The 15954-nt window shown below is 35.9% G+C and overlaps 1 protein-coding gene across 2 annotated transcripts in view; it reads left to right on the top strand.

Moving 5' to 3' along the window:
• CSMD1 (CUB and Sushi multiple domains 1) overlaps nt 1-15954 on the top strand; it is a 2624761-nt gene that overhangs the window by 1536820 nt on the left and 1071987 nt on the right. For both annotated transcript variants that reach the window (XM_056823354.1, XM_007476228.3), the window contains exon 6: nt 4003-4115. In XM_056823354.1, the coding sequence (XP_056679332.1) occupies nt 4003-4115 (113 nt within the window). The remainder of the gene's footprint in view (nt 1-4002; nt 4116-15954) is intronic.

Here is a 15954-nt window from a genome sequence, read left to right as displayed (position 1 = left end):
ATTGTAAAGCATGTTTCAAACCTTAAAATGCTTTGTAAGTATTAGTTATTATTATTGGCTGATTTATATAGGCATACATTACATGATAGTAGTAATAATAATAATAATAATAACTTTATATATTTTTTTCTCATTCAATCTTCATAACTGTCCTGGAAGGTAGATGCTTTATTTTCCATACTTCACAGTTGAAAAAGCTGAGGCAAACAGAGGCTAAATAACTTGCCCAAGATCACACCAGCTAATAAATTCAAATTTGAGAACAGATTTGAGCTTGGGTCTTCTTTATTCCAAGTTCAACACTGACCATTGCACTATCTAGCTTTCCCAGTTAATTTTTATTTTTTCACTGCAAAAAACTAGTTGTAACCAGACTACACTAAAATGCTGTAGCTTGACTGACTATAATGTCATAAATGGACAAACATTCGTGATATAGTTCCTATGGTTCTCTCTGATATTATAATATAATTTTGCCCTAAGTTATGTTTCTTAGACACAAGTTGAAGAATACAGGTTTCCAAAATAGATTTGCTACACAAAATGACTTCACTGGGGGGCAGCTGGGTAGCTTAGTGGATTGAGAGCCAGTCCTAGAGACGGGAGGTCCTAGGTTCAAATCTGGCCTCAGACACTTCCTAGCTGTATGACCCTAGGCAAGTCACTTGACCCCCATTGACTAGCCCTTAACACTCTTCTGCCTTGGAGCCAATACACAGTATTGACTCCAAGATGGAAGGTAAGGGTTTAAAAAAAATGACTTCTCTACCTGAAATTATTATTATTATTATTGTAACATTTCACTATTTGGAAGTACATTGAGTCTAATCAAATACTGTTCCTAATGTGTGTACCTTTAAATTTGATCATATCACAATTCCTACTCTTCCTTCAGCATCCTCCAGTTTCCTACTCAGTTTATCAACATTGCTATCTGATTTACCCTCAAGTCTCCTAGGGATTTGGGAAAATTAGAAAGGAGTGAGAGAGAGAATTTATTTGCTTAACTTCTTAAAACAAAAAGAAAACACAAGTTTGTATAATTTGTGAGAACCCAAAATGATTCATGCAAAATATATCTGATCTGACTGTAGAGATTAATAAAATGGAAGGAGATGGTAGGAATTTAATTCTGTAAACTCATACTCTAAATATAGCCTGGCAAGACTTTGTATTTGAGGAACCAATATTGACTTGGATAACCTCAGTGTTGGGCAAACAGGGATATAACCTTTATCTATAGAATCTGTAATGAAATCTCCCTAGGAAACAAAAGTCCTTCAAATAAAAGATTGGAAGGATTACAAGTGTTTGGGAGTCAGTTATGTGTGACTGTCCTAAGTCAGAAATACTTGAATCCTTCTGAATGAGGCAGACCTGTGTGGAGTATTTTCTTTAACACAAGATTATTTTGAGCCTCGACATAAACTGTTACAATTTGATGAAGTCAAGATTTAGCTTTCAACCTTAAATGGATGCTATTTTTTTAAAACTAGATGCTGAAATCAAATTTCCAATGCCAGAAAGCTTTGTTGAAGATTTAATGCATTGTTGTAGTTCTATAGGAGAAAACTATAGAGGAATTTTCACTCACTTATCTATTTATTAATTTTGATAGCAAACACAATACATAAATAGAAGATTTGAAGACATAGATAAAAGCATCTATGGGGATTAAACAGAATCAGCTAGAGACTCTTTGTCCTCCCATCAAATTTTTTGTTGTTATTGTTTTAAGAGACCTTAGAGATCATCTAACTGAAACTCCTCATTTTATAGACATAGAAACTGAGATCTAGAGAGAAATGTATTCCCTATGGCCACCTAGCATTTTAATATCTTAACAGGAACCAAAGACAAAGCTGAGTGATGATAAGTACAGTGATTTTTCCATAATTTTGTTATATTATTATTATTACTACTAACAACTAGCATTTATATAGAAAATTAGCATTTGCAAAAAATTTTAGGTATGCTATTTCATTTGGTACTCATAATACCCCAGGGCTGGCATTATCCCCATTTTGTTGTTGTTCAGTCATTTTCAATTGTGTTTTTTTCTTTTTAAATATTTATTTTTTTTTAAATATTTTTTCTATGCTTACATGATTCATTTTCTTTCCCTCCCCCTTCCCAGAGCCACAAGCAAATCCACTGGGTTGCACAAATGTTATAATTTGGTTTCCACATTATTCATTTTTAACACAGAGCAATCTTTTAAAGACAAAACCCAAAATCATATACCCACATAAGCAAGTAATAAGAGATGAGTTTTTCTTTTGCATTTCTACTTCCATAGTTCCTTCTTTCAAAATGGATAGCATTCTTTCTCATAAGTCCCTCAGGAATGTCCTGGATCATTGCTTTATTACCAATAGCAAAATCCATCACATTGGATAGTTCCATGTTTCACTTTCAGGGTACAATGTTCTCCTGGTTCTGCTCATTTCACTCTGCATCAGTTCTTGGAGGTCTTTCCAGTTCATACAAAAATCCTCCAGTTCATCATTCCTTTCAGCACAATAGTATTTCATCACCATCATAAACCACAATTTTTTCAGCCATTCCCCAAATTATGGAAAACCTCATTTTCCAATTTTTTTGCCACCACAAAGAGTACAGCTATGAATATTTTTTGGATAAACATTTTTCCTTATTATCTCTTTGAGGTACAAACCTTTGGAGTTTTCATGACAAAATTACTGAAGTCAAATGCCTTATCCAGCTATTTTACAGATGAGGAAACTAAGGCAACAGTATTAAGTCACTTGCCTAGGGGTCACATAGCTAGTAGGTATCTAAGGCCATATTTGAAGTTGGGAAGATGAGTCTTCTTTATTCCAATCATCATGTCACCTAGCTGCCATTAAAACAAGCAAACCAAAAATCACTGACCAAAAAGTAGAGGTATAGAATAATTCCTAATCTTGCTAGTTTGTTGTTACTCAGTGTTGTCTAATTCTTCATTACCCCTTAGACTATATTGTTCATAGAGTTTTCTTGGCATAAATATTGAGGTGGTTTGCCATTTTCTTCCCCAGTAGATTATTGAGAGCAAAGATTGTGACTTGCCTGATGTCACACCTAATAAGTATTAGAGGATGGATTTGAACTCAGTTTTCCTGATTCCATGCCCAATATTCTTTTCACTGAACCACCTAGCTGCCTAGGGGGGAAAAAAAAAAGATGAAGAAGACTGAGAGAAATTAAATGACTAGTCCAGAGTCATACAGACACAGTCTAAGATAGAATTTAATCTTCCTAACTCTAAATCTAGAGCTAATGGCCAGCTCTTCCTTTTACTCAGGCCTTGATAATAGTCCAACATATATTTTAGGGGTTTTGGGTTTTTTTTTTTTTTAGTTTTCTGGTAAGGCTTATACTTAACTCTCTTGGCATGAGGTGAACTCTAGAATGTTATCAAGCATAAATATATACATATATATATATTTTTTTTTCTGCCTCCTCAAATTACAAAAATAAACTAGGGCAGAAATCCTGAAAATTCTGGTGTTTCAAGGCCTACTTGTTGTGCTATCCTGTGCTATCCATGTGTATGTGTTATGCGGGTGTGCATACATTAGTTCTGTTTGTTTGCTTCCATAGTCTTTTGTGAAATATTCTGAAAAGATATTCTGGTTCCTAAGTTCCCAGTGAAAACTCTCTCCCATCATTAAATATCTTCATTTAGTTAGATACAAATTAAAAAAAAATCTTGTAGGGTAAAAAGACCAATATCTAACAGGGGAAAGGTATGAACAACAACAACAAAAAAAAAACAGAAAATTTTAAATTTCCTTTTAGGTTCAAAGAATGACCTATTCTTTAAGTAAAGGCTACATAGAATGGGAACTTCCTTTTGCACTCGGGTCATGTCTCTTATTTTTATCTAATTGATCTCATATCTAAGAAGTATGGGCATTCCAGCTTTAGGAGTTAAATAGATATAGGGAGATTCTCTTGCCTAATTTTTAAATTGCATCTTTTTCTCTGCTTTTCTAGGCTGACTGGCATGAACCTTCCTTCTCCTGTTATCAGTAGCAAGAATTGGTTACGACTCCATTTCACATCTGATAGCAACCATCGAAGAAAAGGATTTAATGCCCAGTTCCAAGGTATGAATTTTCTAATTAACAGGGCAAGTAGCCGAGGACATCTTGGGTTCTCCCTTGTTGCTGAAGATGCAGGGAGCAGAGGAGAGTGGTGCTGGGAGAAGTCACAGCGGAATCTCAACTGTCCTATTTGGGAACCATAGTTCTTAGATCGATAACCAGTAACTAATTGAATCACTAATACTTCATTTAGGGGATGATAGAGAGTAAAAGTCTGGTAAAATAGGCAACGTACTAGTTTCCAAAAGAAGTAGTTTGTCAGTCCATAAATATAATGAATGTTTACAGTTTTTATTCTCCGGTGGGTGGCACACAAGACCAAGGAAGCTCAAAAAGATTCTCCATGGCCACAGATTCTCTTGTTACTTACAACTGGAGCTGAATTAGCTTTCCTGAAGATTGCAGCCTCTCACCGTGTCTAAGTTCCACCACTGGTGGTCTTGCACTCCTCCTCTGTCCTAGAACCATGAAGCTCTCAGAGTGAGCTTGGAATTCATTTTGCCTCAGAATCAGATTCTTGCCATTTCCAAAATACTCGCACCCCCCACACCCTTTCAAGTGCTTGTTCCTCTATAAGTATTGTCTTCCTATTTTTGAAATAAATTCCCTGAGGAAAAGGACCATCTTGCTTTCTTTCTTTTTTTACATCCAGAACTGTAGACTGTGCCCAGAGCATAGTAAGTTCACTGTTCTATATAGCAGAGTCTGTTTCTTTGTTGGATCTTCAGCAAATATCATCAAGAAAAAGTATTTCATTGTAGATGCCTCTTCAAAATGAATTGTATCTAGGTGAACAATGCATCCTTTTGGGGGTATGAAATGAGTCAGTGAAAAAAGCTGGAAAGACTATTGGATTTGCATTAAGAAGACCAATTTTCCTTTCCTGTCTTTTTTACTTATTAGCCATGTGTCCAGGAGATAAACATTCGGGGCTCAGCTTTCTCTTTTCTGAAATAAAGAGGTTGGAATAATAGTAATATCCTTTTTCTTTCAAAATCTTTCAACCTCTGCTGGGAGTTAGGACATGGAAATATATGCAGGGCAGCTAGGAAGCACAGTGGATAGAGTACCAGGCCTAGAGTTGGTAGGACCTGGGTTTAGATCCTTAGACACTTCCTAGCTGTGTGACCCTGGGTGTGTCACTTAACCCCAATTGCCCAGCCCTTGCCATTCTTCTGTCTTGGAATTAATTCTAAGATAGAAGGTAAGGGTAAAAAAAATCATATGTAACTTTATTTACAACTTTATCATAAAAAGATTTTACCTCTTTAGTATAATAGTCAGGAGAAGAAGCTTAGTAATACTGCAGAAAAAGTCAGAAAGCCCAAATTCAAATTTACATTTAGCTATAAGATTATTAGCAAATCCCTTAATCTTTCTTCTCCAACTCTTTTTCTTTGAGGAAACTGAGATAAACAGGGTTAAATGACCTGCCTAAGGCCTCACAGCTAGGAAATGTCAGAAGCCAAATTTGAACCCATGACCTCTCTTCTCCAGGCTTTCTCTCTATCCACTGAGCCACCTTAGTATCCCCAATATTTAATGTTTATATCTTCCTTCTTTTTAAATATAGGAGAACATTCCAAGCCAGTGTATATGTGAGGAGTAATGAGTAGATGGAGGTATACCAATATGACAATGAAATAAATGCAAAAGGTATTAAAATATTTTTATAACAATAGTTGACTTTTATATAACACCAGGTTGTGCAAAACTCATTACATATATGACCTCATTTCCTCTTCAACCAACTTATAAAGGATGAAACTGAATCTCAGAGATGTTAAATGATTTAATAGTTAGCATTTCTATAGTGTGATGTTCCAAGGATACTAAGGACTTCACACATTTTAGCTTACTTTATCCTCAAAAGAACCCTGAGAGGTAGATACTATCATTTTCCCCATTTTACAAATGAGGAAGCTGAGGCAGATAGAGGTCAAGTGACTCATGTAAGAACACACAGCCAGTGAATGTATGAGGCCCATTTGGGGGGTAGGTCTTCCTGACTGCACGCCTGGCACTCTATCCACCATGCCACCAATGTGCCTCAATGTGTCCATACGTTTTTATTCAACTGTGCCTCGATTTGTCCATCCATTCTTATTCAACTATTAAGCATTTTGTGTGGGATGTGAACCCAGGTCTCTCTAGACCCTTCAGTGAACACTATCCACTACCTTAAACTAGAAAAATAGCTCATGATTTATGGGGATCTTCATAGAGTTTTTATAGATGTTGAGGGAGAAAATCCCTTATGAGTTTAAAGCTTAAAAATAAGCTTTTTCCTACCTTCTTTAGGGAAGTACAATTTACATTTTTTTTAATTTATGTAAGTTAAAGAGATCAATTTAAGCTTGATATTGGAAAAAATAAAACTTCTTAACTGATAAAGTTGTCCAAAAGCGGACTGAAGGGAAGATGTTATGTAACTATATTATTAATGAGAACCTAATCTAAAACTCTCATTTTACAGATGAGGCAACTGAGGCTAGTAGAAAAGAAATGACTCGCTCAAGGTCACACAGGCCACAAAATAATAAAGATGGGATTTAATATCAAGTCCTCTGCTGCCAAATTCAGTGTTCTTTTTATACTTTGGCAACTCAAATGCTAAAGGTAGCTTAAACCTCTTTATAAATATTGCCATTCTTATTATAAATTATATATGAAGCCTATGTTAAATTTAAATTAATGTCCAGTAAACCCAAGTATTATATTTTATAAGATTTATTATTAATCATTTGAAACAGAAGAAATAAAAGAACAAAAGTATAAAGCCTAAGTAAAATTCTCTCACCCAACCTCTACGACTGCCTTCTCAGGAGGAGAGAAAGAGAGAGAGGAAGGGTTAATCAAAACATTATCTTCAGTGTGTTCACACAAAGGGTACACACATAAAATAAGAACACAAATGAGATGCTGGGTAAGATAGTTCTGGGGAGCAAATTCCATTTACACACCTATCAGGAAGGAATAAATACAATAAGATACAAAATGAAACAATTTTAATCTAATGGAAGATAACATGTATAAGATGAAGAGCTTGGGCTGTGAAATTAGAGGACCTGTATTCAAATTCTACCTCTAATATTTGATAATTATTTAGCATTGGGCAAATTATTTGACCTATTTGGGTCTCAGTTCTTCTATAAAACCAGGGAATTGGAATAGACACTTCAAATGTCTTTCACCTCTCAGTGTATGTCTGTGATCCCACATTAAATGTGATTAGATTCATCAGTTAATGACAATATTGTTTCTTCAATAAAATTCCCTGTTCTGGGAATATCAGGAGTTAGTCATTTCTTCTGTAAAGACAGAGCTTTAGTCACATGAATCTCTTCTTTCTCCATATTCATTTAGGTATAAAACTATAGCCACACAAAGGAGACATGATGAGTGGCAAAAAGGATGGGAAGCAAGTTCTGTGGGAGCCCAGAAAAATCAGCTACTATCACTTTGGGGGAAGGGGACTCAGGAAGAACCCTGCCTGGAGACCTTCAATCTGGCCAGGGTTTTGGCAAGTAGTAGTAGGCTCTTAAATTATTTCAGGCATTACCATGCTAGAAAAGCTTCTAGAACTGCCTGACATTAACCAGTGTTGTCCCTTGTCTAAGTCTTAGCTAAATATGGAGAGGCTCATCATTTGAGGTTTGGCTGCTGAGTGTTTTTCTTCTTTTTTCTTATGCAAGTCATGAATACAGTCTACTAAGGAAAGAAAAGACATATTGTCTGAAGGGAGTGAGTATGCACACTGATATAATCATGGATCTTTTCAAACACCGAAGCATGAAGAAATTACTTGAGATCTGAGTGGCTGGTAAGGAGCCATTGAAAGTTTTTGAGCAAGGGCAATGATGTCAACATGATTTAGGAAGGTTAGTTTAACCACAGGTTTGAGAGCAGTGAGACTAGAAGCCAAGAGATTAATCCATATGAGAAGTAATATGGGAGTGAAACACAGTAATTTTCCAAATAGAGGGTTAGGAACACTGGCTATGGAGTTGGAGAAATGATTTCAAATCCCACCTCTGGTATTTACTACTTTGGACAATTCACTGAACCTCGCTGTTCCTCAGTTTCCTTATCTGTAAAACAAGAGAGTTGAACTAAATGGCTAAGGAGGTCCCTGCCAGCTGAAGAGCTATGATCCAATGATATTGGATGTGAGAGAAAAAAAAATCTGAAAAGTCAGTGACTGATCAGATTATAAGGAAAGGGAGGAGTCAACAATGATTGGACAGTTCTGAATCTAGATAACTCTAAAGAAAAATGAGGGGAATGTTTTAGACTTCACAAATGCAAAATGCTATGGGTATTTCTTAATATAATATGATCTGAGATATAAATAAATAATACACTTCTAAGTCTTTGCTTTGTTTTCTTTTTTTGAATGTGGTTTGGTTAAAAGTTCCCAAAATGCTGAACTCATTTAAAAAATATTGTGCATGTTTTATTTTGGTTATATAAATAGTTCCTTTTTTCTTAATTTTATTTTCAATACTTTTCTTTCCAACTTCTTTTTTCTTCCTAAGCTCTTACATTTTCCCTACATTTTGCTTTCTGATCATATGTCACTCAGATAAGAAACAGCATTGAGGTTTTTTATTTTTTTAATGACCCAAACATATATTTGTAGATATTGAATATAGTTCATATTTTTTAAGCACATCATTTTTTTTACTAAAACCCTTACTCTCTACCTTAGAATCAGGGGTTAAGTGACTTGCCCAGGGTCACACAAGCTAGGAAATTTCTGAGACCAGACTTGAACCTAGGACCTCCAGTTTCTAAGCCTGGCTCTCAATCCACTGAGCTATCCAGCTGCCCCTTAATTTTTTTTTTTTAATAAACTCTATCTATGACCTTTTATTTCAAAATTTATAATGTATTTATAATGGTTCTCATTTCTTTCACTTCCATTTTACTGCTGCTAGTTCTACCAACAGCCATCCAAATTCCATAGATCCAGAGGTCTTCTTGTCTATTCTACTATATGTTAATAAGTAAAATACATTAAAAATATGTATATTCCTACAGAACAAACTCATTTACCATGCCATATGTATATGTGTAGATAGGCAAACAATAAAATATATCTATATGTATACATATGACATGACTAAGATGAAATTTTGCTTTTGTTACATATCCTCAGTGCATAGATATATGCCTCAATTTTCTCTATCTTGAGATTTTTCTTTTTTAAAGTAACTGATAACACCGACCATTTTTTAAACTCTTGCCTTTTGTCTTAGAATCAATACAAGTACCATGTTCCAAGGCAGAAGGGCAGTAAGGGCTAGGCAACTGGGGTTAGGAGATGTATCTAGAGTCATACAGCTGGGAAGCATCTGAGGCCAAATTTGAACCCAGATTCTTCCAATTCCAGACCTGGCATTCTATCCTCTGAGCCATCTTGTTGCCCTTTCTCTGACATTTTAAATAATTGTGATATTTGTTCTGCTTTTGGTTTCTTTGTTCTTTTCCCAAGGGTCATTATCAGGCACTTTCTGTAGTTTTGGCTACTCAAATTCTCTTTAGGCCCCAAAGGATCTTCTTGTAATTGAGTTGTAACCAGAGTCACAAATACAGTTTTGTAGAACTGGACTGGAAGGCAAGCTAAATCAGGAGTTGAATTTGCATTACATTTGTCCTGACCAAAGCTGCCTCACAATGATGTAAAGCACTGCAACCAGATGGAGGAAAAAAAAATCAGAAGGTTGTTAATTGTCCAAATCTGTGTCTGAACCCCTATGACATTAATTCATCTTGAAATTACTCTACTTTTCCTGGCCATATTGCTTACCAGATTTAGATAAATAATGTTATTATGGAATCAAGCCTCCTCCAATAATATTATACATGACACCATTTCCCAATAGTATGCCTAATATGTGCTAGGCCTGATGCTAAGTGTGGCCAAAAAAAAAAGGCAAAATAGTCCCTGCCCTCAATGGCTCACAATTTTGGAGAGACCATGAAAACAAAGAGGTACAAAGCACAATTTATAATGAATAAAAATGAAATAATGAAAAGAGGAAAAACATTGGAATTAAAAGAGATTCCTGTAGAAAGTGGGATTTTATTTGCTGTTTAAAGAAGCAAAGGAGGTCAGTAGTTAGAGCAGAGTAGGGTGGGAGAGCATTCCAGGGATAAGGGACAGCTAGGAAAAAAAATTTCCAGAGATGGAATGTTTTATTTATGGAATTCCCAGAGAGCAGGTGCCACTGTATTGAAGAGTATATATTGGAAAGTTAGGTGTAAGAGCACTGTGAAAGAAAGGGGGGGGGGGAGTGGATATAGATTTTAAATGGTTTTGAATGTCAAAGAGTGTTTCACATTTGTTCCGGAAAGCAAAAGGGAATCACTGGAGTTTAATGATTTGGAGGTGACATAATCAGACCTTAATTTTAGAAAGATCACTTTGGTAACTGAATGAAAAATAGATTGTAGTAGGGGGAGATTTGAAGCAGGCATATCTACCAGTAAGCTGTAAGGCTTAAAGTGATGAAAGCTTACACTAGAGTAGTTGTAGAATCAGAGAAGGGTGTAATGTTTCAGAGATATGGCCAATCGATAAACCTTGACAACAGCTTGGATATAGGAGTGACAGGAAGAATTAGGAATGACTCCTAGTTTGCAAATCTGAAGGACTGGGAGGATAGTGTTGCTCAATGGTTAGATGGAATTTTGTACCCCAGAACTATGATCCCCAGAATTCCTTTAGTATTTCCCAGAATTCCTTTCCTCAGAGTCCTCATATGCATCCTGAACTTTTGTTGTTAAAAGTTTCTGTGAACTCCACCCTCACTCTTTCTCTTCTTCCTGTGCTCTCTCTCTCTCTCCTCATTTTTTTGTTTCCTTTACTTCAAATTTATTATTAATGAATTCTTATAATATATATTACTTGGAGCATTGGATATTAATTTTTAATCTTACACCTCTATAATAATAGCAAAGGTTGGGGAAGTTAGTGGGTACTGGGATAAAAGATAATGATCTCTGTTTTGGGCATACTGAGTTTAAATTTCCTACTGGATATTTTGATCAATACGTCTGAAAGGAGACTGGAGATTTGAAACTGGAAGTCAGCAGAGAGACTAGAACAGGAAAGGTAGATTTGATAACCATCAGCATAGTGATGGTAATTCAATATATGGGCATTAATGAAATGAAGTTGTATAGAGGAAGAGAAGGCAGCCCAGGACACAACCCCAAGGGTAATGTAGGGTTAGAGAATGTGATCCTGATGAGCATCTACCAAAGGTTACAAAGAAGTAGAGGTAGTCATAGATATCAGAAGTAGTAGCAAATAGGTAGGAGAAAAATTAGGAGAGAGGGGTGTCCCAAAAACCTAGAAAGAAGAGATTGTCAAGAAAGAGAAAGTGCTCAACATTGTCAAAGGATAAAGTTCAAGAATGAAGATTGAGAAAAGGTCACTGGATATGGCAACTAAGGGATCATTTTTAACTTCTAAGAGAGCAGTTTTCGTGGAATTAAAGTTGAAAGCCAAATTGGAAAGGATTTAGAAGAACCTGATAGAAGAGAAAGTGGAGGCATCTATTATAGACTAAGCTTTTTGAAGAGTATAGCTACAAAGGGCAGAAGAGAAATAGGATGATAACAGGGGTAGAAGGATCAAGTGAGGTATTTTTTTCAGGATATGGGAAATGGGGTATTTCTGTAGTTAGAAGGAAATGTTTAGAAAGGGAAAAATTGAAAATAAGTTAAAAAAAAAGGAGGGATGACAGTGGGTAATTTGTTTTTTGAGAAAAGATTGAGATCACTTGAACAGGTAACTAAAGCCACTCTAGCATGTGAAATAGGTGAAGCAGGAGAAAGTGGTAGGATTTACCTGTGTGATAGATGAAGAAGAGAAAAGAGAAAATTCATAGTGAATGAACTCAGTGTTTTCTGTAAAATATACGCAATGTTCTCAAGTGAGAGAATGGAAAGAGTAGAGACATGGGAGTTTTGAGGAGGATTGAATAGGTTTGGAAGAATTGTTGTGGGATAGTGTGTTGATCAGGAAGTATAGTAGGATTGGATAGAAGCAGTAGACCCAGCCATGATTCTTCACCTTCACCTAGCAGAACATGTATAGGCAAAAAATGGTATTGGTGCAAGTCATCCAAAGTTGAAGCTTGGTTGGGCATAAATTCATAATATAATAAGGGGGACAAAGATTCAAGAGAGGATAACAGTGTACAGTTGAATTGCTTCATTAAGGAGATAAGTTGATGAGAAAAGGAAACAGTGGCTAGTACTAGGGATATGATCTTGGAGAAAATTGAGGAGATGGGGAACTCGAGATCATTGAGGGGAAGAAGAATATGGTTATATAAGGGGAGATAGAGGGAAGAGGTAAAAAGCCAACAATTATGTTTGGATAAAGGGATTTCAGAATTCTCAAACATGGAGGTGGTACATTGGTGGGAGATGACACAAGATCAAATGTATAACCATTTTGGACAGTAACTGAGGTGGGATAGAGGAACTAACTCATGGGAATTGAGTAGGTTAGGATATTTTAGATAAAATTAAAATGTACATTGAAGTCCCCCTAATAAAATAGCAAGAATTGGGAAGGGGAAAAAACATCATAAGCCACGATTCAAATGCACTGAGGAAGGAATGGTAGTACCTGGATAGTCTGTAGACAATAACTGTCTAAATTCTCATGGGAAGGTAAAAATTAATAGCATAAACCTCAAAGGAAGAAAGAGAAGTTACTGAACAAAGGAGGGAATAGGAGAAGCTGTAAGAGGCAATCTGGAGCAAGAAGTGTTCCCACTCCCTTGTCTTGGCCAGTGAGACAGGGAGAATAAATAAAGTACATCTAGTACTAGGAAGGGTGGCCAGGGAGCCTGTATCATCAAAGGAAATCCAGGTTTCAGTAAGATTCAGTAGACAGAAGAAGTGGAAGAGAAATAGATATAAGATGCAGGAAAGTGTTGCTTATGGAGCAGGTATTCCAGAGAGCACAATGGAAGGGCTGGATGGAATCAGGATAAAATTTGAGGGTAGAAGTGGGATGGGAATGAGGAATTCAATGGCAGGGCAGCATCTGGAATGGGATTTGGATGATCCACAGTTCAGATTCACTGCTATATAAAGGGTATGACAGGATGAGAATATTCATCAATGACTTGAAGGACAGGTGCACCAGGAGCCTGGAGGCATAAAGTTCATGGAAGGATTGCTCTTCTTTACATTGGAAGATTTTTTAAATCTCATTTGAGATACTGGGCTGGGAGCAGGAGGTAGAGAATGTCTTGTGCTGGCATAGATGGGAGTAGCTCCTTTGGGGCAGATGGAAAATGCCACACTGGTATCAAGCTGCACCCTAGCACAGCTGTGGTTTGAGGGTGGAGGTGTCCCTGTAGATGCATCAAGAATTGAAGTTTGCATAATTTCTTTTAGGTACTCTGCCAGCTATTGCAAATGTTACACTGTCCCTCTTAATCATAAAATGAAATACTCATAATTTAATAGCTTATTGTCAGGAATTACTGTGAAGATCACAAGATCTATTAGTGGATAGAAAGTCAGGTCTGGAGACAGGAGGTCAAAGGTTCAAATCTGGCCTCAGACATATCCTAGTTGTGTGACCCTGGGCAAGACACTTAACCTCCTTTGCCTAGATCTTGTCACTTTATTTTGGAACAAAGTATCCCATAAAAGTTAAGATTCTTAAGGAGAGGGACTATTTCATTTTTCTCTTATTATTCCCAACTCCTGGCTAATGTCAGATAATTCATAATACTTGTAAATGATTTATTCCTTGACCATCAAAGAGAGGGCATAGTCCATGGCCCTATCCTGGTCCTTTAAATTATTCTCAATTAGCTCACTTCTCACTATATCCCAGTAATGGCACAGAAAGGTATAAATTAGTGTTGAGTGATCAAACATTGAGATAAGATTAAAGGTATAAAGGGACAAAAAACTTTTCTAGCAGTCACTACAACAATGAAAACATACCTACTCATCCATCCTAACCAGTTGGAGGAAGCAGAGTAATTAAAAGTTAGATTTTAAGGTCTAGTAGTCAATTGTAAATGACTTCATTCTATTTTATCCAGCTAAAAGAGAACAGAATGGAAAAGAAAAACCAGAAGACTCAAGTTTGTAGTTTGTGATAATAGCACTGGGAGGGTCAAATTAAGAGATAATATGGTAGAAAAACCTAAGCCTAGCTCCACAAAGAGGTAGTATATGGTGACAGAAAATTCCCTGAGGGTGGCATCAGAGGATGTGAGTTCAAAACTCATCTCAAATACTTGCTAGTGGTATATCAGTTTACCTCTCTGGCTTTTAGTTTTAAGGGTCTATCTTAAATGACTGAAGAATCACAGTAAAATCTTTAGGCTTAAAGCAATTTAAGTGAGTATCTAGTACTCTCTTTACACCATCTGGTGAGATAATGGTGGGCCTGGAATTAGGAGGACCTGAATTCAAATTTGAACTCAAACACTTACTAGCTATATCAGTCTGGGAAAATCTCTTAATTCTGTTTGCCATGGTTTCCTCATCTATAAAATGAGCTGGAGAAAGAAATATTGAATCATTTCTGTATCTTTGCCAAAAAATCCCCAAATGGGGAAGAATTGGACAAGAATGAACAACTAATACCCTCATTTTACAGAGGAAGGGATTAAGACCTTCAAAGGTATATTCCTCAAAGGTATATAACTATTAAATAGCAGAGCATAATTAAAACCCAAGTTTTTTCTTTTTTGAACTCCAATCTCCTATTTTCAAGTAGATATCAAATATATGCTTGAAAGTGAGGGAAGAGGAATCTCTAACAGTTAGTCATATAAGTAAAAGAACATTCTACTCTCACTATAACAGTATCCAAGCAGTTCAATAAATGGGGACTTTCCTCCTTTCTAAAATGTCAACATGAATGTGTTGCTCATCTTTTCCTTAATTATTAGAATGTGTTTGATTATGGTTGACTTAATTAGTATTTGCACATTCTCCAGAAGCTGACTATTCATTTGACACATTCTGTAAATGCTGATGGTCTTTAGTAATTTCTCTAAAACTCACACAATGTAATTAGAACATAAAATGAAAAGGAAGCCTCTGCTTCATTGTGTGAAGTATATATATCTTACTGGGAGAAGAGTGTACCATAATTGCTGAGGAAGAGCCAGACAAGAATTCCAGGAATTCCTCATTTACTCAAAAAATATGAGAACCCCTTAAGAAAAGAGATGGAAGAGAGATTTAGAAGGATTGTGCCAATTTCTTCCTTGGCAAATCCTCTACAGTAAATTGATATTCTTGTTAAAAAATAGGGAACTAATAATTTATATCAATTGACCAACATAGAGGTGTTGAAATGAATCCTAAAGAAGTATGTCCTCTATTTATTCCTTTGGGTCTTTTTTGATTGCTTGATCTTATCCATATCCTCATGTCCATTTAATTAGTGATTTTAATACAATATTCTAAGTAGCCTCTTGATAAATATTGGTTGAACTAAATTCATTCATTAAAGAAAGTCACTCATTAAACATTCATTAAGCAATTTATGAAAAACTGGATGCAAATCTCTGAAGAAGATACAAATAAAATATGGAATTTACAGAATGAAAGGACAGGAAGAATAGATTGAACACACAAAGAATGAAATGCTATACAATAAATTTACAAGCAGCATAGTGGAGAACAATATGTGGAAAGAGTTAAAACTTACAAATCATCTTACAAAGTGTAAATAATTAAGATAATTCCACATTCATTAGTACTCTCTGACCTAATATTTGCATTTTGATTAGAGCATTACTCTTGGGTGATCTCATAGAAGAGGGGTAAATTCAAG

Source organism: Monodelphis domestica, chromosome 1 (assembly GCF_027887165.1).
Source record: "Monodelphis domestica isolate mMonDom1 chromosome 1, mMonDom1.pri, whole genome shotgun sequence".
NCBI lineage: Eukaryota > Metazoa > Chordata > Mammalia > Didelphimorphia > Didelphidae > Monodelphis > Monodelphis domestica.
Note: the sequence above shows the minus strand (reverse complement) of the source record. Positions and strands in the feature narration are given on the sequence as shown.